Below are 22,797 nucleotides of genomic sequence, written 5' to 3'. Positions count from 1 at the left end.
CCCCCACGCATCCAGGAAGGAAAAAAGAGAAAGAGGAGGAGGAGGAGGAGGAGGAGGAGGGGGTGAAAGGGGAAAAAAAAAAAAAAAAAGAGGTTGAAAGGAGGGAGCTCGCCGAGACCCACCCTTCTCCCTCCTCCTCCTCCTCCTCCGGGCTGCTGGCCGGGCTTTTGTTTTCCTCCAGCTCCCCGTTTCCCACACGTGATTGCCGTGTTATTGCACAGGGCGCTCGGCGGCGCGGCTGCACCTATAAATACGGAGCGGGCGGGCGGCGGGGGCCCGGGGCAGCGCGGTACGGCGCGGCCGGGAGGAGGGCACCCCCGCACCACCCCCATGCACCCCGGCGGGCCGACGGCACCCATGCCCCACCGCCCGCCCGCCTAAGGGAGCGCAGCGAGAGGCAGCGCCCGGCTCAGCGGGGGGGGAGGGAGGGAGGCAGGGGAGGGAGGGAGGCAGGGGAGGGGGAGCGGGAGCGGGAGCCGGCCGACAATGGCGGCGGCCGCCACCGCCGCCAGCCCCGGCAGTCCCGCCGCCGGGCCCCTGCCGCCGCCGGAGCCCTGCCCCAGGAAGGGGCCGCCGCCGCCGGGGCCGCCGCAGCCGCCGCCGGCGCGCAGCGACCCCCGCCGCAGGCAGGCCGCGCTCTCCTTCCTCACCAGCATCTCCCTCGACGGGCGGCCCCCGCCGCCGGGCAACGACGGCCCCGCCGCCAGGCCCCGGCAGGCCCCGCCGCCGCCGCCACCGCCGCGGCTGGGCAGCCCCCCGGCGGCGCCCGCCGAGCCCCCCCGGGCGCAGGAGGAGGAGGAAGAGGAGGAGGAGGAGGACGCCTTCGCCGCTGTGCAGGTGCCGGCCGCCGCCTTCCTGGGCGCCGCGGCGGCGGGCAGCCGCGGCCGCCTCAACTCCTTCACGGCGGGGGTGCTGCCGGCGCCCTTCGGCCGCACCAGCCCCCAGGGCCTCGCCGGCGGCGGCGGAGAGCTGGGGCAGCCCGGCCCCGCCGCCGCCTTCGAGCTGCAGCGGTCCCGGTAAGCCGCGCCGCGGGGCCGGCGGGTGCGCGGGATGCGCGGGCGATGCGCGGGCGGTGGGCTCGCCCCTCGGGAAGGGCGGACGCGGCAGCCGGGCGGCGGCGGGCACCCGTGGCGGGAGGCCCGTTAGCCGCGGGGCGGGAGCGCCGGTGGCGCGGAGCCTCCCTCCGCGGGGCCGGGGGGAGCGGCAGGGTCGGTGGCGCTGGAGGGGGGCGCGCAGGGCCCGGCCCGCAGGGGTACCCGGGCCTCCCGGGGGGCAGCAGGCGTTCCCGCCTGGGCGCCTGTGGCTGAAAGTTTCGCTCCCGATCGGAAAGGCAGGCGTAGGGCTGCACAGCCGCCGCCCCCCGCTGCAGCCCAGCACCCCCGGAGCGGCTGTCACCCCCGGTCAGGGCTGGTGGCGGCTCCAGCCCGCTGTGCTGCCTCTGCTGGGCTGCGAACCGGCCCTCGGCCAGGAGCGCAGGGGAAGGGGCATCTTTTCCATCGATGCCCAGGGATTAACGGCGTACGCGCGTGGTGTAAGCAGCGTCTCGCTACCTCCCTAAATAAGCCCTTTATCTGCAAGCACTTCGTGTTCCTCCGGGCTGCTCCTGGCCGCCGGGTGCGCTTTTGGCTTTTAATCAGCTCATCTCAAACGAATAACCTCACCTGCTTGAAAGGCTGAGACTTTTGGCTGAGAATGCGCGAGCATGTAAGAATGTGCAAGTGCATATGGATTAATTGCTCCACGGGTGTAAACTCGTCTGCCTTCACTTCTTCAACAACATATTCGGTTATCAAAGGCAGGGGTTGGGGGGGAGGAAGAGCCGGGGAAGAAGCCAGAGGAAATGACTGCTCTCCCCAAGCCCACATGGGTCGCCACTCCCACATTCCCCATTTGCCACACTCCCTTCTTGTTTCTCCCTTGGATAAATAGGTAGACTTTGAGTCACATGTTATTGCAAGGGTTTATAAGCGTAATTGAGCATAGATTGCTGTTGAAAAATACCTTTCAAAACCAACTCGCTTGGAGAAACTGGAGGTATTCCAGGAGAAAGTTGTCTTAGCTGTGTGCCCCACGGTTGGTTGTTTTTTCTTCTTCCATCTGGACTTTATTGGTGGCTTTTTTGAAGACCCTTTTCAGGTGCTGTGCTAGGGAGCCCCACCTTCCAAAGTAAAATGCCTGCTCGTGGGTTACTTACGTGTCCTCGCCTAGTTATGTGTCTCTCAAAACATTTCCTGCAGTGACAACCCTCTAATTGCGCCATGGATCACTAGCACAGCAATGTGACACGCACACACGTGCTTGTGCACATCTGTGACATGGTTCTGCACACTGCTGCCCTTGGCCTTGTGAGAAGGGGGTGACCCACAGGGAATAGCTGTGGTTTGGGAATAGCTTTCCTACTCTTGGAACTTTTTACTTGTTGGTGACAGTGCACTTGGCAGTACCCTATTGCTGTTCAAAGACTCTGGATTCTCCTTGGCCGTCCAGTTAGTGAGTTTATTATTCGTGCAGGATTCCTATGTTATCTTTCTGGATTCCCAAGGATCCTCAATGTTTTTCCTTGCTTGCATGCTTTGATCCTGTGTGCAGTACTGGGAAGGATGCTCTGATCTCACCTGTATCACTTCTTCCCTCAGCCCTTCCTCTTCCCCTCATTGTTTTCCTTTGCCCTATTTGCAACACTGAATTTTCCTTTCCACAACTGATGCCTTTTTTTTGTTTGTTTGTTGTTACACGAGAACAGTGTGGAGTTTAAGGGGAAATGTAATTACTGGTTTTATTTAAAACCTAGAAATCTGGCGTTGTGCAAGTTCTGCTGTGGTGCTAGCGTGCAAACTGGCTGAATGGCTTCATGGCAAGGGAAGTCACCTAATGAAACCTTTCAAGGTGCTCCTCCAGTCCAATAGCACCCCTCTTTTGTACTATATATTTTCTTGTGGTGTGAGATACAAGGAAAGTGCTGGTTTTCTCATTCTCTTTTGTTTTATCGAGAGCTAAATTAACTGTGTCGGAGACCTTGCCTAATTCCACCGACAAGCGTGAGGCTCTCTATTGTAGCCCTTGCTTATGGCTGGTGCAGGAGAGCTCTGGGTTATGCCCCTGGCTTTGCTGACTGTCATGACACTGCACATGTTCAGCCTGGGTCAGACTTTGGCCTGCCTTCAATAGATTTGTGTTTGTTCTGGAAAAGGTATGTATTTTTAAACATCAGGAACGGACAGCTGCAGCCCACGGAGGTTGTACAGTGTTTGCTCCTCATCATCTCAATGAAAAGACGTGGTAGAGGCTCCAGTTGCTGGGTTCACTCTTGGCTGCACGGAAGATAAATCCTAGGCATGCACAGGGCTGGCACGAGCCCAAGGACAGAGGGTTCGAGCAGACCTTCCGCTGCTCTCAATGGAGAGGAAGGAGCCAAATGGCCAGCACATGGCCAGCCCTTCTCAGCATGATGGGGTGGGAATCACAGCAACTGCTCAGAGATGGGCATTAGCTCACCTGAAGGAGGATGTGGAGAAGGAGAGAGGGAGAATCAGATGTTTTTTGCAGTTTGTGTGTGCATCTTCTGTCTCTCCTCCCACCCTTCCACTCTCCTTGCAGCGGGCTTTAAACTGAGTTTGATGCATCGTTTGACAGACTAGTCCTCTGTGCCGAGACATGTGAGTTATATTGTAACGTGAAACCATTTTCTATTACAGTATCAGGCAAGACTGGCTGCCTTATGTTGTTGTTTTTATTTAGTTTTCAGAAACCATTGTGAGCATATAATCAGTTTCCTGGCTTTTTTGTTTGTGTTAGCAGTTCGTATAATTGCGTACTAGTTTATATTTAACAAGGTTATCATTAATGTGGTTTGGGTTTGTGCTCTATGTGTATTCACAAGAAACAAATGATACAAAAAAAGAACATGGAGCTTCTAGCTGTTCGGAGGCTAGTGTGTAATTACATGTAAATGGAAAAAAACCCGCTTGTTCAGAAGTCAGCTTGTTGACGCCAAAGGCTCCTGTCTAGCGGAGAAGGAATTTGTCTCAGTTTTGTGGTGAATGGGTGGCTGAGGACACAAGGCTGCTGGGAATTAGGGCCAGGTCCTGCTAGGTTTTCCTTCATGTCAAATTGTAATTCATTTTAATAGCTTCATCTTAGATTAGCTCTGTGGAACAAGATTTCAGCAACACTGGTGTAAAATTATTTCAGATCCTGGAGGTTAGGTGATGATCCCAGGTACCTGTTTTTATGTGTGCCTAGAATTCTTGTTGTAGTTTTCTTTGGTAAGAATATTGCTGTTTCCATACCTGAGATTGCCTTTTCTATATAAGGCCTTTTCTGGTGGGGCAGGTGGTTAGAAACCAGCATATGTTTTCTTGCGTTGGTGGTTGTTTTGGTTTTTTTTTGCTAAGGAAACAAGTCAGTGATTGGATTTGGAGTTTATATATCACTTACAGTTGCATTTATCTGTGTCCCTGCGTCAGGCTTGAAGGCAGATGGGCAGGAGAATTCCTTCTGGGAGCAGCTGATGCTGGGAAGGAAGCAGAGGAATATCTGCTGAGTAATCGCTGGGGGAGAGGTCCACTCAAAAGGACATTGAAGTTATCTTGGTCAAAATAGATTTATCTTTAGAATTTATTGACTTACAAGACAAATCTCATTTCCTGAGTAATTCTGAAATTAATTTATGATTAGTAAAGCTTGTGAAGATTCAAATTGTTTCTACCTGTTAGGAAATTGAGCTGCATATGACCTCAGTATTCATCTTCTGGAAAGATGCAACGAAGGGGGATACTGGAGTGGTTGATTTGCCTGGCTTTTGTAGGGCTCACAAAGTGTGATGGGTTGTTAGTGCTGGAGGAGGCCTCCAGGATGTTGCTGAGGAGCTGAATCCCACCATTTAGTTTTGTGGAGGAGGGCTGAGAGGTCAGAGCCTGGTCCTCCACAGCTATGGGTGGGCAGGCAGTGCAGGCTCACCCCACCACAGAAGATGCCTCCAAATTGAACATGCCAGAGACAAAAGAAGAGTCTCTCAGAAACATGTGTCTTACAGGCAGAGGCCTGAAAGGAGCAAAACAAAGAGCTGGGGGCACTGTCCACCCTGCGGGGTCATCCCAACATCAGGAGTTTGCTTGTGAGCCGCTGGAAGCACATCGGACCTTTTGTGTGGGATGGAGAGTCTGTTATTCACTGAACTTAAAGCCCTTCAGGCAGCCCGAGTTTCAGAATGATGTATGCAAGAATAGCGTGAAAACAGCAATTTAATGGTCTGAGAAGTGAATGGTAAGTGCACATGCTGAACTAAGTCTTTTCAGAGGTGTGTGACCTTGTACACTACTGATGGTCGCCGTCTCTAAAGAGGAGATGCTTATTGACTTCAGCTGTCACTTCAGGAGGCTAAATGGCCTTCCTGTGCCACCCCGAAGAGGGGACATTCAACAACAGGGTTAAGACTGTGGTAATAAGGGCCGTTCCACTGGTTTCACCAGCGTCCTGCTGCATCTCTTGGGGCAGGTCCCTCACTGTCCATTTTCAGTACTATAGGCATTGTGTAAGGCGGTTGCCCCCCAAGAAAGGACTTGCAGTCCTCATGCACACAGCTTGCAAGCTCCTCCAGGCATCCGGTGAGGGACACCGAGTGTACCCATGTTCTTTAGCATGAGCATGCTGAGAGGCTGGGTCCTCATGGTCGATTTGAGCTGTGCAGGAGCAGTCGCTGACTGCTGGTGGGCTTTCTGAGCTGTGCACATGCCAGCCCCACATCACACTGACTAGCATCCCTCACCATTGGTCTCTGCTAGCCTTTTCCCTTCTTCAGGGCACAGGTTTGTGCCTTCCTCTGTTGCTTCCTTTGAAACTTCTGGAAATGTGATTGTCTTCCAGATGTTAGTTGAAGTTGACCTGTGGTTCAGAAGTCACTGCAGTACAATGATGCACAGACAGATGAACAGCATAGATGCATCGGCCTTGTTCCCTTAATACACAAAGCTTTTAAAAACAAATCCCACAGAAGTTTGCTCTGGCGTATTTTAGGCTCTTCTGCTACTTAGCAAGAAACTCTGGCAGATAAAAAAAGGTGGTATTAATCAGACAAGGAAAAAACCCTTTGCTGTCAATTTTGAAGAGGAGCTGGGACAGAACATAGCACTCATGACTATTAGGGAATTAATTAGACACCTTCATAGAGGGACAGATGCTGAGAGGGAGCTGCATCTGCCGAAGGCTTGGGACTCGGCAGGTTTCCGAGTGAGACAGCCTTAGGGCCGGATGGGTAAGAGGGCTCTGTCTGGGTGGGTGCTGGTTAACCCCTGTGAGGCAACCTGAGCCGGTAACACGTGAATAGTCGTGTTTGTGTTGGCTGCCTTTGCTGGCCACCAATTCAAAGCTTTCTAGGTCCAACCCTGCCTTGGGAAGTCCTGTGGTTATACCACACAGGTGCTTAGCTGGTATGTGGTAACCCCTTATTAGCCATCACGAGAGCGTAAAGTAAGACATTTCAGCAGGTTTGCTTATGTGTTCGGTGCATTTCCATTACTCGATCTTCCTTTTCACCCTTTTCTTTATCAGCAAAGCTCCTGTGGCATGCAGCCAGACTGGCCCTTTTCCTTGAGAGCCTGCTACACAGCTTTCTGCTGCACAGTACTGTCTTGAAATGGTGAAGATTGGTAGCAACCGTGTGAGTGACCAGCCCTCCAGACCATCACAAAAACAGTTTAATGGTAGATAGATAGGATAATGACAGATCATAGTTCGATGACAGCTTTTGTATTAGAAGTATGCTTTAATCTGTAATTATTATGACTTGGAGAAATCTTCTGGTGGAGGATATAGCTTAGCTTGGAACAGTTCAAAACAGCTAAAACACAGTATGAGATTTCCAGGTGTACTCTCTTAAAGGAAGAAACACCAACCCTCTAGTAATTCTATGGCTTCCTCGTTTCAGAGAAGTACCAAGTCCACCGGCTCTGTAGGGTCGTGAATGTGGTAGGTTGTGAGTGTGATAGGAAGCAGAACCAAATCCTCATTTAAAAAATTTTTTGAACATATTTTTCATCCCTGATTTCAGCTGTTCATAGACTCTCTGGCAAGATCTCCACTACATGAACATAAAGGCGTATCTATAATTTAACCTGAAAATGCAGAAATTTGGTTTTACATGTTGGGACTTGTGTACATTAAAACTTCAGTAGACACCAAATCATCCCATGATAAATATGGGAAATCAGACTGTATTTGAGCCATGCAAATACCCACAAAATTAATCTCTACATGTATGTTAATACCTCCAAGGATGTAATCAGTCCTTTCAGATTAATCCTGTCTTCTATACCTAGAATTGCTATTGATGGCTGTGGGGCTGCCACCAGATACCAGGCTTAGCCGTGCAGCAGGTGCAGTTTTTTATGAAAAAAGGCGACAGAGCTGGCTTTTTTCATAACCCAACTATAAAACCCCTTGCCAGTTTGCTGTAAGAAGTATTATTCCTAGAAAATGTAAATGACATAATTTGGCATATGGAGAGTATCTATCTGCTGGCCTGCAGTTTGCAAATAGTACACTGAGAAATTTCAGGAATGGTATTTAATTTCATAAGAAGGGCTTAGCAGAAGTTTTATTTGCTGCAGTGGTAGGGTAAAGAGCTTGGCAAATCACTTAGAAGAAAATTTCACCAATGTTTGGAGAAAACGCGATGTGACCGTGGGAAACTTTTAGGACTCTCAGGGTTTGCTTTTCAGGCTTCAATATGCAGATTTAGAGTACATATTTAAGGAACTGTAAGGTTCCTTTACAGGGGCTAGTGTGTTGTATTCATAGCAACTGCTTTCCTGTCATGAATGCTAAATGTATTTTCTGTTCTCATGATGTATTTCAAAGTCAACGCTGCTCTTGGCAATTATGTTTCAGAGTTTTTGCCTAAGGAAGGTTTTCTATTGTGGAAAATTTAGAAGTGAATGAAAAATGAAGCAAAGGTTACCTTCCTTTCTAGATTTTTTTTTTTTTTTTAAAAAGCCTTTCACCCTATATATGAATATAAACAAGCACATGTTCTTAGCAAGCAGTTGTGTTTTCCTCTGTGTTGTTATAGTTTAGGCTAGCAATTTTGTGCAATTGAGGTTTGGGGGGAAAAAAGATTTACTCCCCACAACTGAAATGTGTTTTCCCCTGCTTGTCTTGTATGGCAGAGGAAGGTATGTTCTTTCTGACCCAGGATCCTGCAAAGCCTGAACATATGTACAGAACATTTACATATGTACTGAACATTCACATCTGTATAAATTACTCAGTTAAATCAAGCACTAACGTATAAAATTACACTAGTAAGTAAATCTTTGCAATATACTGTATAATATTGGTGGGATTAAAAAATAGAAAGCTAGATAACTTTATGAGATTTTTTTCAGACAACAACGGATTGCATTTTGGTGCTCCTACAAATAATCATATTACCAAGGTACATATGATTAGGATTTCAAAGCTATATGCTGTCAAGGTAAGTCAGACATAGGCACATTGGTTTATGGACAAAGACACTCAAAAGAAGTGTAAATTTTCCTGCAAAGAAAAAAAAATACCCTGATTTTGTGTAACAGGAAAAATCTGTAAGTTGCCATTATGATAGCTTCTTTCTGCACCACATAATGCAGTTGGAACTAAGCTGCATGGAATGAACAGGGATGAAGCTCTTGAGCTTGCTTTTCCCTTTCTCTAGGCTTAGGGTAGGATGTTGAGCACCAAGAAGTCAGTAGTGACACTCAGGTTGCAACCTGCTTGCAGGTAACTGTTTTTTTCAGCCATCCACATTCTGTCTGCTGATTGTAGCCTCACCCGTGATACTACAAGACATACCTGCACATATTTTGGTGGGAGATAGAGGGGGGAGAAGTGATACTGAGGGGACAGAGGGACAGAGAAGTGATACTGGGATGCAGTGGTGGTGCCACTGCACCCTCAACTAGTACCACCCACTAGGTGCTGTTGCTGTCCTTGGAGTTGTGCTTGTGCCTTCTGCAGGATGGGGAGGCTGGTGGTGGGTCTCCGTCGTCTCCCCTCTGTGGGGCATCATTCCCTTTCCCGTTTCAGGATGGAGAAAGAGGCACTGCAGGTACAGTGTCAGCAACTCTGGATAAGGAAGGTGAATGGGGAAACATGCGGGAGGCTCCAGCATTCCTGGCATTATTTCTGGTGGGTCTGCCATGAGTGGAAGTGCAGGGAGAGGTCCCAGCCCTCTAGCAAGGTTGGATCAACTGAGTTTAATATACCAGAAGGGAAGAGGAGGAGGTGAGAGACCCCGAGCTGAGCTGTCTCCCTGTTCACCAGGAGGTGTACACGCTGGCACAGTGGCATGGATTTTAATTTCATCACGACAAAAGGGTCAGCAGTTACCATTGCTTTTTACTGAGATCACTCACAGTACTGGAGCAGCCTGTTCCCCACTGCGGCTCCTAGCAGAGAAGTGGATTATAACTTCAGTGTGGTGGTGTGCCCTTTGAAGGGTGCAAGCAGCACAGTTTTGTCAGCCTACATTAGAGGGAGATCTGCTGAATTTTAGTTTTTTGGGTACACGGTGCTGGAGGAAGGGAGAGCAGAGCCTCACCACCCCAAGAACCTAGGATGCCTTTGGCATCAGGACCATTGTGTCACTTGGAGGGAAGTCTGGTTTCATCCAATACCTCCTGCACATGCAGGGATGGAGAAGGGGGAACCAGGAGATGAATGTCACATAAGGCCCTTTGCCTTCAGGCCTGCTTGAATCATATACATACGTTTGCTTTGTGTGTACACAAATACAGTCCATACCTACAGTCCAAGAAGCTCTGGTTACTCCTTGTTCACACTGGCATGTGCTAGGAACCTGCACTTCCCACCCCACTATACTCAGCCCATCTGAGGGATGTAACATAAGCAGAAGCTAGGTGTCAGCTATGGTCTGAAATGTGTCTTGAAAACTTCTTCTTCTTCTTCTTCTTCTTCTTATTATTATTATTATTATTATTATTATTATTTTGCTTACCAACTTTATTCCTTGAGTTTTGTCTGTCATACCCCCTTACAGACAAAGCTTTTATTTTTTTTGTTAGTACCTCCAGATCGAAGACAAAAGGAGATTAATTTCGTCGTTTTTCAGTCAAGGTTGCAATCAGCTACACCCAGGCAAATGCGGGGTGACAGAAGGATTGCCCACATGTCTGTGGGGTGTGGTGGATATCTGCACAGCAGGGAGTGAAGTACTTGCTAGGTGACAGAGCTACATGAAAATGAAGACTCCATCTTGATACATGGAACATGGGCAGAGTTGAGCAGGCTTGGTAGTTGCAAGCAGACTTCATAGTTCCCTGAATTTACTGAAGTGAATGATACTGTTTCCGACTGTAAAACATGGAAGTGTTTTTTGAATAATAGGAAGAGAGGAAAAACAGCTTTCAGGTGCTACAGTGCAAAGTACGGTTTAATCGCTTGGGTAGGTGAGTCGCCCAGGTGCTGTAGCAGGTTATGTAAAAAGGTGTGGAGAGCTCGCCGTCTGCTATTAATAGTCTTGGAAGCGTGGTCTTTAAAACACAAAGGTGTAATTACATTTTCTAAAATGGAATTCACATAACCTCCTGTCTTCAACCCGCTCTGTATCTTAGGAACCTCCTTAATTTTATGAGGCTGTTTTCTTAATTAAAGCAAAACTGGGTTTGATTTTTAATTGGTGGTGTTTACAGTTTTGTAGAATGCCATCTTTTAGCATAGCCTAATCCAGAAGAAGTGGCAGCTAAGAGGTAGTTGCTTAAAAAGGCAGAATTATCTACAGCAGAGCACAAAGTGCCACTGTCAAGTCCCTCCATCGTGACCTTTGAGATTTGTAAAATCCGTATTTTTCCATGTGCGTGACTCGCCTCAAGATAAAATGCTCTTCTATTTTAGAAGGCACTCCAGGTACTACAGAACTCACGAGCAGCCTCGCAAATAGCAAGCGTCTGTGCACATTTGTTTTAAGGAACAGACTTCATTGTCCAGGTTTTTTTGGTTCTGTTTGTTTTAAAGAGATGATTATAAATATTAGTTTCTTGTTTGTTCATTAGTTTCCTTATTGATGTAAGACTATTCAAGTCAAAGATAGTGCTGGGGTGTAACAGGGAGCAGAGTTTGAGCAAATGCATTTAAAAGTTAAAAATGCAAATTGTATTAATTTTGCAGCACCTTTTAAATAGGCACTTTCAAGGCACTGTTTTCTGTTGCTATCCTCCTGTGTGAAGGTTGAATGGATAATGTGAATGGAAACATGTATTTTCACATGGTGAGTTTGTGAGCTCACAAACTTCCTTTCTTCTGGAAGGATGTGGCCTTGCAGCAGGAGCGAGGATTTTTTTTTGATGGTGTGGTACTGATGCTGTGCTCAGTACTGTACAAAATGCAGTTACTCCTCCATGTTCCTTAGGAGCTAAGCCCCAAGACCACAAACTTTTGTGCAGCAGGGCACTATGCAAGGTTGTGGGTTGTAACTGGAATTCACTCCCTTGGAGAGGATGGTGGGTGCAAAGAGGCTGGTGTGAAAAAACCCTTATGAGCCACTGAATGTTTGTAAAGGATGAGGCATCTGTAAAGGAACGGGCTCTGAACTAATTGAAGGATTGTTCGGGTACAAATGAGAACAGGATTAAGACCATCTTTTCTGTTTTAGGTGTGGAGGTAATATTTCCAACCTGTCAAGTGATTCTGTATCTCGAATATCTTACTAGATAAATGCATGCGATATCAACACTTGAGGGTAGCACAGTCTTTCGTGTAACTGGCAGTTGTGGCAGTTCTGTTGTGTACGATCCCCAGGAATATTTCAACATGGTCTTGTCTGGCTTTTTTTGTGTGTGTGTCATTTACATATGTTAGAAGAAACACAGCTTTTGAGAGGCTCTTGACTCTCACATCCACTTTACCAAGTTGTGGGGTTATGGTAATGAAGACTTCACTTCTCTAGTGTTTGTTCTGAATTAGATGTCTGTCTTGTGTTATTCCTGCTAAAGGGAGCAGGGCAGTTGAGCAATTCAAGCTGGGATTTCTGAAGGAGCCTCTGAACCATGAATTTTGAGGAACTCTCTGAGCTCCTTTGAAAATCTCACTTTGAAAAGACAGCATGTGCTTTTCCTTTATGGGTTTTCACAGATTTTTGCCTTCCACACTGTCCAGACCTACTCCCATTTGTATACTTGTCCTCCCTGGTGTTTTTTTGGGGAGTGGTTGGAGTTGCTGCAGACTGTAATTGTTGTTCTGCTTTTATTGAAGTTAACAGCACACCTCTGGTTTAACCAGTGGGTCAGAGAGCTTGCTTTGTGCTGGCACATTAATAGAAATGGACAAAAATGGTCTTTATAAAACTTGAAATGTGACTTTGGAGGCCACAGCACTACTAATCCTTTGGCTCTTAGCCCATGGGGGGACATGGGCCATAAGAAGCAGCAAATTGAGGTGCAGGTTGTGCTTTTGTAACACAGCATGATTGTAATTCTCTGATTGCTCTTAAAGCTGTTGTTTCCACAAGCTCAGAACGAGAGCAAAATTGGTATAAAAAGACATCCCAAAGGCTTGGTCAGCCCCTCACATGATGTGCCTGTGCCATGCTGTGGGGTGATGGCTGCACTCTTTCTTGTTCCGCACAAGCTGTTTAAACATCCAGTGTGCTGAAACAAAGCTAAATAAGAACCACTAGCACTAGTAAGTTATTTAAGCATGGAGCCTTTGTGAGAGAATTGGGCATTCTCCATCCAGAATAGCTGTGTCTGTGTCAAGAAGCAGCATGGCCCAGCCAGAGCAGGTTGGTAAAGGCAGAAGCTTGGTGCTGATGACCAGATGGCTATGCTGTGGAAGTTCAGACCAGCTCCGGCCTGGACCTGTGGACTGGACACCCAGCAGTAGTTGGAAGACAGGCACTGTGCTCCTGCAGTGTCACCTGGCTTCCCGCTGTCAGAGGTGAAACCTTCATGCTCCAGGGTGGCTCCATGCTGCAAAGACAAGCATGTCATCGGCGGGCATGGTCAGGAGACTCGCTTCAAAAGCATGCTTCTGAGCCAAAGTCAGACACGGTGGAGATATGCCTGTAGAGTCTCAGTTCCCTGTTCTGGGACAACGGGATTCATATCAAGCTAATTTAAATTTCTCACACCCTTCCTTCCACTTGGGTTAATACACTTTTTGTTTGACCCTGTGAATTCAGATGCCTTTCCCCTAGTCATTTCCAATGGAAATCACTGACTTCCCACTTTCCACTGGGGGTTTTAAAAAGATTTGGTAGGGAAAACACATTTTTTTTTGCTTGTTGAATCAGAGGACTAGACATCTGTTTTCTTTTTACTGTCAGTTGTGGGTTTTCTAAATCTTCATTTCATAATGTGGTAGATTCTGTGAAAATGGATTTTTTTTTTTTTTTTTTTATTATGGTTATTCACATTAACAGACATCTTTCCTATCTGTTTAGTGGAAAAGGTGAAACAGGAAAACCAAAATTTCAAAATTCTGTATCACATGTTGATGACAGTTTGTGAGCTTGATCAACACCGAAGTCTAATGTCATACCCAGCACGGTTTTACCCTTGCTCTGTGCTGTTTTTAGACATGAACATGCAGCAGCTGAGGAAGTAGTGGTTTCTGTTCGTGAGGTCTGGGGAGGAGGGTTCATTTGTTTAATTAAAAGAAAGAAAAAAAACCCACCCACTTTTATAGAAAGTATAGCTAATTTCACTTCCAGTGGAAGAAATAAGGCAAAACTTTGCCTGTGACTTCTATGCAAGTAGCCTTTGTATTGTGTCCCACCTGAGATTTGTAAGGGGGAACCACACCAGGGTTTCGCACAGAGGTTCAGGATTGCTCTCCTCCTCCAGTCCCGCCATCTGCAGCTCCTCGCATGCACGTTTGTGCTTCTCCCTTCCCAGCCAGATGTAGGCAGCGTTTGGTGAACACATCTACGCATCTATCTGCTCTGACACATCCAAGCATTCTCCACTCTACATTAGACAAGCTCATTATTGTTCAGGTCTGAGGAGGCAAAGGATGACAAAAGGAAAAAACAATAAAAGTTTTGTATATATATATATTTTTTTTTTCTGCTGCTGTGGGGGCCATGGCCCTCATACAGCAGCACTTCCTCTGCAGAGATTCACAGGGAGAAGGGAAAATGCTGCGGGTGCTTGGGCAGTCAGAGAGACAGTGGCAGAAGTGCATTTTTTGGTTCCTTTGCTGAATGGATTCTGTCTAAGGTGCTGCTGCTTCCAAAGGAAAAATAATGGCATATAAATCTCCTGGTTTTCAAATAGTGGTTAGCAGATCCTGCCCAAGAGAGGAAATCTTTGCAGTTCTTATCACTCTGTCATAGGTAGCTGAATGCTGTTCTGTTAGCACTTGCATTCCCCATTTTTACTCGTTGATCTTGTATAGATGGTTTCCCGCTGTCAGGATCGAGTACTCTGCCGGGAGTGCCACTGAGTGCCCCATGACAGTGCCTGTGGGAGAGCATGAGCATCGGCTGCAAACCCCTGGTCTGCTCCCCTCCCCGCTGCCACTGCCGCCTCCTTACACCTTCTTGTTGTGGAAAGCTTCACCGTGGGCACACGGATTACTTGCACTGTCCCTTTTCTTGCTGACATTGTTCTTGCAGTCTGCGAGGCTGTGTTAGTGCCTGTTTTGGAGCATGGTGGGATGGCTGGAGCCGTCACTGTGAAAGCTTTAGATGTGCTTTACTTCATACAAGCTGTATGTCCACATTATATTTGTCCTTATTAGTACAAGCAAGGATGTTTATTCTGTACTGATACCCGTCTTTGTTCTTTATGAGGTGCAGGGTTCAGTTTTTTCCAGTTGCTAAACCACATTTTTTTCCTGTCTAAAACAGTGGTTCTATTCCCAAACTTATCTTTTGGGGTTTTTAAAATTTCTTTTAAAAACCTTCAAAGTATGGCATGCTTGTTGTGGTCAGGTACAGAATTAGTTCAGATATGAAAAAGTAAGGGAAAAAATGGGGAGCCCTTGGGCCGCTTTCTCTATACCCCTTCTGATTAATATGAACACAGAGAAATTGTTGTATGCAAGCAAGTTCAAAAGGATGCTGAACAGTTTGACTTCATACCTTGTAGTATTGTCATCAGGATACTATTTTCTGTGTCTTATTTACTTACACAGATACTACTTTATGTATAATTTGAAAGCTTTAAGTTACTAAATACAGGCTACAGAAGTATATGCTTCCTGAGCTCCTACTTAAAGCCAAAAGAAAATATGTGTATTTATAGATAATAAAATTTATTATTTGGGGAGGAATATTGTTTAATTGCCTGTCTGATATCCTCCTTGGAAGATTAAGTATTTTTGGTAGCAGCTTTGTGGTCTATAGCCTGTTTGCTTAATATCTGTCATAAAATGATGTAACTTGTCCAGGTAAAACTTGAGCTTCCATTCAACTTGCTGGTTGAGTATTGTAAACGGGAAACTGTTGTGTATACATAATCCCATTAGTCAATATTGTTGTTCAAAATCCTGGGTTTTTTCTTCCTTTCCCCTCACAACAAAGCTCCTAGGTCTGTGGTGAAGTGTTTTGTGACACGTTTTTGAATGGTCCTTTTGCCCTGTTTTCAGTTCTTCAATGCAAAAAGCTTTACCAGGAAACAAGACTCCCTTTCTTCTATGTCAGTGTTTTTTCAGTTTGGGACTGTGATGCTGACGAATAACCAGATACACACACAAGTCAGATGATCTAAGATGTGTGATATTATAAGGTTAGCCGTTTCACGTGATAATTTAAAATCTGTATCAGAGTTGTAGGTCTGCATTTAATGTCTGTGACATCTAAATACATCTTAATCCTTTCTGAAAGATAGATTTTTGTGTGTTTTCACACACCCCGAAGGCTGTTCTAAAGTAAATCTTCCTTGTGTTGAAAGAGGCAATTTAGTTTGAAACAAGTATTTCTAAATTAGCTTTTGTCATTGAAAAAGAGCTGTAGAAAAATAGAACCTGCTCCTGCAAACACTTGCAGATATGTTCAGTCTTATTCTCCCAGGTAACTTGCTGCCTTTGGCTTATAAAGTCATTGCCTAACACAGTCAAAATGAGCAGTTTTGTAGTTTCATTTGAGCATGAGCCCCATCAGCCAAAGCTTCTGCAGAAGCACATAATTAGTCATGCAGTTAGTACCTTCATTAAGAATATTGAGGTGCATGAGTTTTTGCAGGGATCACATTAGAGGTATAAGTAACTTTTATCCAGTTATTATTCTGGTATATTTTAAAATCTTGGAGTCAGCTTTCAGTGGTTGCCTTTGAGATGTTTCTGTAAATGAATGTGTGAAGTTAGTTCTTGTAATGATAAAAGCTGAATATAACTTACTGCAACCTGGGACAATACTAGGCACTAAATCAGTAAAGTCTGTAACAAAAACTGTTTGGTTTTGGTTTTTTTTTCCAAAAGTGGTGGCAAAAATTGGATTTTTTTCAAGGCATTTCATGCTTTATATTCCTTATATGCTTAGTCTTCTAAGGAGACACAGTGAGCTGCTGTCAAAATTTTCTCCAGCTGGTTTTCTAAGTTTTTTGTTGTCTGTCTGATGCTACTTATAGAGCAAAGACTTTTCTGCCTGGACGTGCTTCTAGGTGATTGGGGGCAATTAAAGGAATTACTGGCCCCAAAGGAGAGGCTGGCTGAAGCAAATATGCTTGCAATTCCAAGATTCTGTTTCACAACCCAAAGTATCACCTTAAACTGAAATAGCTGCTGGTTTAAGCTAGCATATAGGTCTGACTCTGCACTTGTGTAACCCCACCTTTAGGTTTTTCAGCTTTCAGAAGTACATAGCTTTTCAGATTGAATGGAGTAGGAGAGCCAGATGCACTGCATCTGTTTTCAGGGACTGAAACTTCTTTCTTTTCTTTCTGCATATGCAAGTGCCTTCAGCAGAACTCAGTAATCATGTTTGAAAGGTAGCATATGCATGCACATCACACTCCTGGCTTGGGGAAATGGAGGAGCAAACAACAGATACTGTGAGCCACAGTTTAGTAGTTTTTAAGATTTTAGCAGCTGTTTTAAAGATTTTAGCATGTTTTTTTCATGACAGTTGGAAGCACTAACAATTTCTAAATCACATGATCCAATAAAGGGTCGGTCCCATGTCTCTCCACATCTTTGTTGCAGAGGAAATTATTCCAGTATCACTAACTTCAAAGTCTTGCAATGTATGATAGAGGCTTTTTAAAGTTCCTGGACTGTTGGGATGAGCTGCTGTTGAGATGCTCAGTCTAATTTCCTTGTAGTCTGTCTTTTTGACAGAGGTCCTAACTTTCAAGACCAAAAAAAAAGTTTTAAAAAGATGCAGCCTTAAAGACCTACATACCAGAAGGAAAATATAAGACTCTTTAGGGATTCACTGAAATTAATAAATTTTTAATATGTTTTAGCTTTGTATTTGTTGTTTAAACGGATAATAGAGTCACAGGTCTCTTGTGCCTTCTGCATTTGGAGAATTGGTAATGAATACTGAGGGCATGGTATGCACATGTAGAGTCCTTGCATATAGTTTTTTATGGAGATAGGCTTTCCAGAAAATGCTGGATACCACCATGGAAGTGGTAACAACTGTCCCTGTCACAGCATTGCTTTTGGTACCTTCTGAGGCAGATGTGGGTGCAGCTCGGATGGGTTGGGGTAGCTCGGGCACCTCAGTACCGAAGTGTGCCCCAGGAGCAGGACTGTCTGGTGAAGTGCCTTTCCACTGACATTTCCTGTAACAGGAGCCAGGGTAAGGTGTATGAAACTGGAAGACAGGCCAACACGCCCCAACCATCAGCAGTGTGGTTCCTGAGTTTACAGGAGGAGCTGTAGAGAAATGCAAGGGGAACGATGCACCATCAGACCGTTGAATTTTGTCCTTGCATCCTCTCCCTTCCAGTGGTATTTGTGGGAAGGGTCTGGATACAGGGACTCTATTCTTCCAGAAATTTGTGATACTGAACTCAGGAGGGACTTCTGATTTTATTTTTTTATTACTACTTTTTTCTTTTTTTTCTTCCTGCTACACAGTTGCCTCCTGTTTCAAAAATGCCTTTCACCTTCGAACATGACCTGGTGGCACCCTTGCCTGTCTCAGCAAAACCATCTGGCTGCTCTGGGGTGTGCTAAATCCCCAACAGGTTGTTAACCTGTCACAAGACAGGGTGTCATCTGCTGGACTGAGATGTTCAAATCCAGCTTGGAGCGTTTTCAAAATTACCTGTTTTGCATGAATACGGGTTTTGTAATGGTGTTTTACGGTCACACTGGAGGCAGTGCCTGCAAGTAGCTCATCACTGGCTCTTGCTGAAACTAGTCCCAACAGCAGCCACTCGCTTGGGTTACAGTGGCTGCGGGGCTGGCTGCTGCCCATAATCCTGTCTTTGGGGTATGAGGCCAGCCATGAAGTATCTAATTAAAATACCTGGCTCTGGATGACTTAATGATTTTTTGACAATATCAATTACTGGCAGTAGTAAAAGTTCCTTGAAAAACAGGAAGTAGCACTGCAAAATTGTCACGGTGCATAGCGTTGGGATGGGACACAGAACTGCCTCTTGTATTTGTGATCCTTATTTTTAAGAATTTCTCTCCAGTTGTTATAGTCTGTGAATTGGAATAACATCATACCTCCTCCTGAATATTCATGAAATTGGGTAGTGCAGTGGCCAGCTCCCAAGTCCCTGTGGAACTGGACAGGTTTAGTGGCTGTAGTAGCTCGGGAGGTTAATATTACTGAGTTTCCTTTCAGTTCGTGATTTTTTTTTTTTTTAAATGTATATATGGTCTGTCAAATCATTTGCTGGGCAGCCAGAGGTTAGAATGAGGTCTTCCAATGATCAAGATAAATATTTTTAAAATTAAAGGCCTGATTCTGTGAAAAGGTTAATGGGTATTTAGTTATGCTCTGAAGTAGTTCATGGGGCTTCAAATGGGAATTAAAAATAAGAAGAGCTCGGAGTGAAAGTCGTCTCTGCACAGGACTCTGCAGCCCGGTGAAAGCTGCTGCTCTAGTGTTCCAGCTCCCCAGGAAACCTGTCAGGGACAGAGTGGGATTATTTGCAGGAGTAAAGGAGGGTAGGGCTTTCTTCCCTGTCTTTTTCCAGGACAGAGGAAAAGAAAGCTCCTGGGTTTACTGTATGTGTAAAGGGGAGAGCAAAGCTTTCAGAGGAAATACAAGGTTGGGAAGTGAAAGCAGCTGTTTCCTTCCTCCTCCCACTTTCCTCTTCACTTCCCTGTCCCTCCACCATCACTGAGAGGATCTCAAAATGCTGCAGAAATTTGGGCCTAAGAATTACTTTGTAGTGAGATGCGGATTAGGAGACTGGTTGGGGGATACGACTTCATGTAATTTTTCTGATGTGCGCGTTAAGTACAGAGCTAGAGGCAGCGTTCCTGAGGCCTGCCCTGAAGAGGCATTCCATTGGGGTGTCAGCCTCTCTGTTGTCTCAGGAAAGTACCAATTCCATTGACGTAAAAAAGTGTCTCTTGACTGTTCTTATTTAAGAATAGGATAGATAATTTGGTGTTCCCTGTTTCAGAGAGTCGGTGCTCTGAGTTGCTCAGAAAATTGCTGTCCTTTAACATGAAAACATGTGTTTTGGGGGTGTGTGAAGCGACACTAACACTGTTTGCCTGCAAGTGAAACTAAGCAGGTTGTTCAAATGACGGTTAGGTTGGTCTCCTCATAATTTTTTTTCAAATCCTTGTGGCAAATAACTGGGAGAACTAAATTCAAAGTGGCTCCTCATGAGAGAGGTAGGACAGCTCAGGAAATACGTGGTAATAGAAATGTGTCGTTTTAGTGAAGCCTTGATACAGCATCACACTGTGGCCAGATGGGCGAGAGAAACCTTGCTGCTGCTAAGTGTTTGGAAAAGCACTTTGCAAAATGCTTTGAAATTATTTTTTTTTTCCTCTTCTGTCCTCCACTGGCTTGCCTGACACCAGTGTCAGAATACCTCCTGCTCTTTCTGTGGTTACAGCCTGGAAAGTAGCTGCAGAAAGAGCTTCTATAGAATAAAGTTGAGGGGTAATAGGATAGAGAACAGCATGGCCATGTTTCTTATGGTATCTGTGATGCCTAACAGAGTTTCTTCAATAGAAGAGGTTTCTTCTCTGCTGTCCTTGTGTTAGTGGGGCACAAACCTACAAGCAAAAAAAAAAAAAGTGAATATTAATGAAATCGAATTAAGACTGTCATTAATTATCGCCAGAGCAGACTCTTGGGTTGCATTTTCAGTGGATTTAAATATAATTTTGCTTGTGCAATCGTGTTAAACATTGTTGCATTTAGTCACTGAGAAAGTTCATTATATTTGCTATATAAAAATGACAACTTTGGGGGTGGGATTAAAGCTTTAGCGACAGTTGCTGTCTTTGTTGTGGTCACAGCAGCAAACTGTTAAATGTGGAGAAGAGGGGGGAAGCTGTGGGTCGGCCAGATTTTCCGTCTGCCTGGAAACACAACCTTTAATGCTGTTAAACCAAACCAGAGGAAAGTCTGAGCTTTTTTTCAGGAAACAAAATTCTTCAGAAAGGTGACATGTTCAAACAGTGGGAAATAATTTTTTTTTTTCTGAATCTTTTATATCATATATGCAGGTTAATATGTGTGTGTGTGTATAATAAGAAAAAAAATATTTCAAAGTGAAACACTGGCTTCAGGCAAATCAAAATGTTCTGTTCCATACAAAATCTGAGATTTTTTTGATTTTTCTGAGAATGGTGGCTAAAATGAAAACAGAAATGTCGTGGAGTTTTGTGAGTCAAAACCCTGTACCTAATGACTAGCAGTGCCTCTGCCCTCCAATGTTGTAGTCCATGTTCCTGATTGCTGGAGCTGCTTGGCATTTTCAGCCTGATAATCTTGCCCATAGAACTGTCTCGTGCATTTTTTTTGCTGTTACAAACCTAAGCATGACTTGTTCGTTTCTGTTAATGAAAGTCTGAGCTTGATGTAGGGGAGAGCAGGTCTGCCTTTGCTCACAGCATTGGTGCAGTGGGGTATGGTCTGAGGGGGTTGATGTGCAGACATTGTTCTGCCGTGTATTTTATTCACACCAAGCAGTCCTTGCTTCAACATGTCATTTGCTGACCTCAGTTATCTGTAGACCGATAGCTCTCATTTGACACAAGGCACCTGGTGTATCAGTGATTAAAAATAAGAAACATTATGACTAGTTATTGTACAACTGGCTTGAAACCACTGTATGATGATGGTACATTTCCTATCAGATTAGGTCATGAAGCAGCTTTACTGCAGCTTGGAAAATCAGGGTCAAAAATATCCTCTGATTAAAACTTGAGCTTTTGAAAGCTCTTCAGAGGAGAAAGATGTGCAAAAGCAGATGTATGGGAGAAATTAAGCAGTCTGGATATGCATAGTTCTTGAATTTAAAGAGAATAATTGATTGAACCACTGTGCTAGCTCATTTCTCACAGCAACCCTGTCTTAACAAATTTCAATGAAACATCAGAATGATCTGGGAATAGATTGCCCAAAATACAGTCCATAATGGGTCAATATATTAACATAGTGAATTTAGTAGTTTCTGTGGGCATGGAATTGTTCTGCATGTACCAGTGTCAGCCTTGGTTTAGATTTATGAATTTCTCCTATATTTAAAAAAATATTTCATACACTTTATTATGCCTTTGTCAGCAGTATAATAACTTCTCTTTGAAACAACATTTGCGCTCTGGTATCTTTGGGAATTGGTCTCCTCCTCTGCCCTTTGCTGCAGCAGCTTGATTCCATCAACGTCAGGGCATCCTGTGAGTCCCTTACATCTTGCCAGGTCATTTTTAAAGATCAGAATCAATTAATGTTTGAACCAATAAAGAAGAATAATTAAGTTCTCGTTTTGCTGCCATTATGTTGCTCACTTTTGTTTGCTTCAAGCAGAAAAGATCAACTGTGCTATCGGGTACCTAAAGACTGAATCTGGTCGGTATTGATCACAGGCCTATTTACCGTCTGTATCTGTGGAGCTTGAAGGAGTCCAGCCTAAACCTCTTCCCTGTGACTGTTTTAAATGCCCACTAACTGGCTGAGTTGAAGGTGAGACCTATAGCTGCAGCGGAGAAAGGCTTGGGGACAGATGGGAACAGCCTCCTGGGATGTAGGAAGAGCAAGTCTGTTGCTGCGATTTGAGGATTGTTTCAGTCTGATCCTATTGAGGACAGTAGGTCTTTTCCTCCCTCACAAAACCCAATAAAAGCTGATCACTGATTGTTCTTTTTCATTTGTGTGCTTGTTATCGGGATCGATTCCCTTACTTGGCCAGCTGCAGGAGACCTGCTGGCATGATGCAGGGGGTGGGTAGATGGCTGCACTGTGCAGCCATGGTAGAAGCAGCACTGTGTCTTTTGGCCACAGCAAAAGCTTATTAGCATAAATGAGGCTGGTTTAAACCAATTATGAAGCCATAGTTTGAAGGAGGTCTGTATGGAGGCTGACTTTTACTTTCTTCAATCGTATTTTGGCTTCAAGATGTTCTTTAGGTCTCTGGAGGTTAAGTTGTCCATGATGACAGTCCCGCACATCAAGCCTCTAGCTGTGGTCTATTCTCATGTAAGGTATCACAGTTTGATAAATCTTAATGGTTTTCACTTTTTAAAGCCTCATACCCATCTTGAACAAAATTCAGTATAGTGTGGGTTGGCACCTGTTTAACTGATGTCTGTTTACACCTGGCCCAAGCCCATTTTTATATATTAAAAGTGATGCTGCATTGAAGTGGGTGTTGTCTGTGACATGGACATGATTTATGGTACCAATAAAGATGATCACGGTGAATC

At 45.0% G+C, this 22,797-nt stretch overlaps 1 protein-coding gene across 1 annotated transcript in view; it reads left to right on the top strand.

The window, feature by feature from the left end:
• The first annotated feature begins 486 nt into the window (after positions 1-486).
• The window catches only part of CABLES1 (Cdk5 and Abl enzyme substrate 1), a 76,417-nt gene continuing 54,106 nt past the window's right edge, over positions 487-22,797 (top strand). Inside the window, exon 1 of the mRNA XM_074899092.1 lies at positions 487-1,016. Coding sequence (XP_074755193.1) covers positions 487-1,016 — 530 coding nt within the window. The remainder of the gene's footprint in view (positions 1,017-22,797) is intronic.

Source organism: Athene noctua, chromosome 2, assembly GCF_965140245.1.
Source record: "Athene noctua chromosome 2, bAthNoc1.hap1.1, whole genome shotgun sequence".
Taxonomy (NCBI): Eukaryota; Metazoa; Chordata; class Aves; order Strigiformes; family Strigidae; genus Athene; species Athene noctua.
Note: the sequence above shows the minus strand (reverse complement) of the source record. Positions and strands in the feature narration are given on the sequence as shown.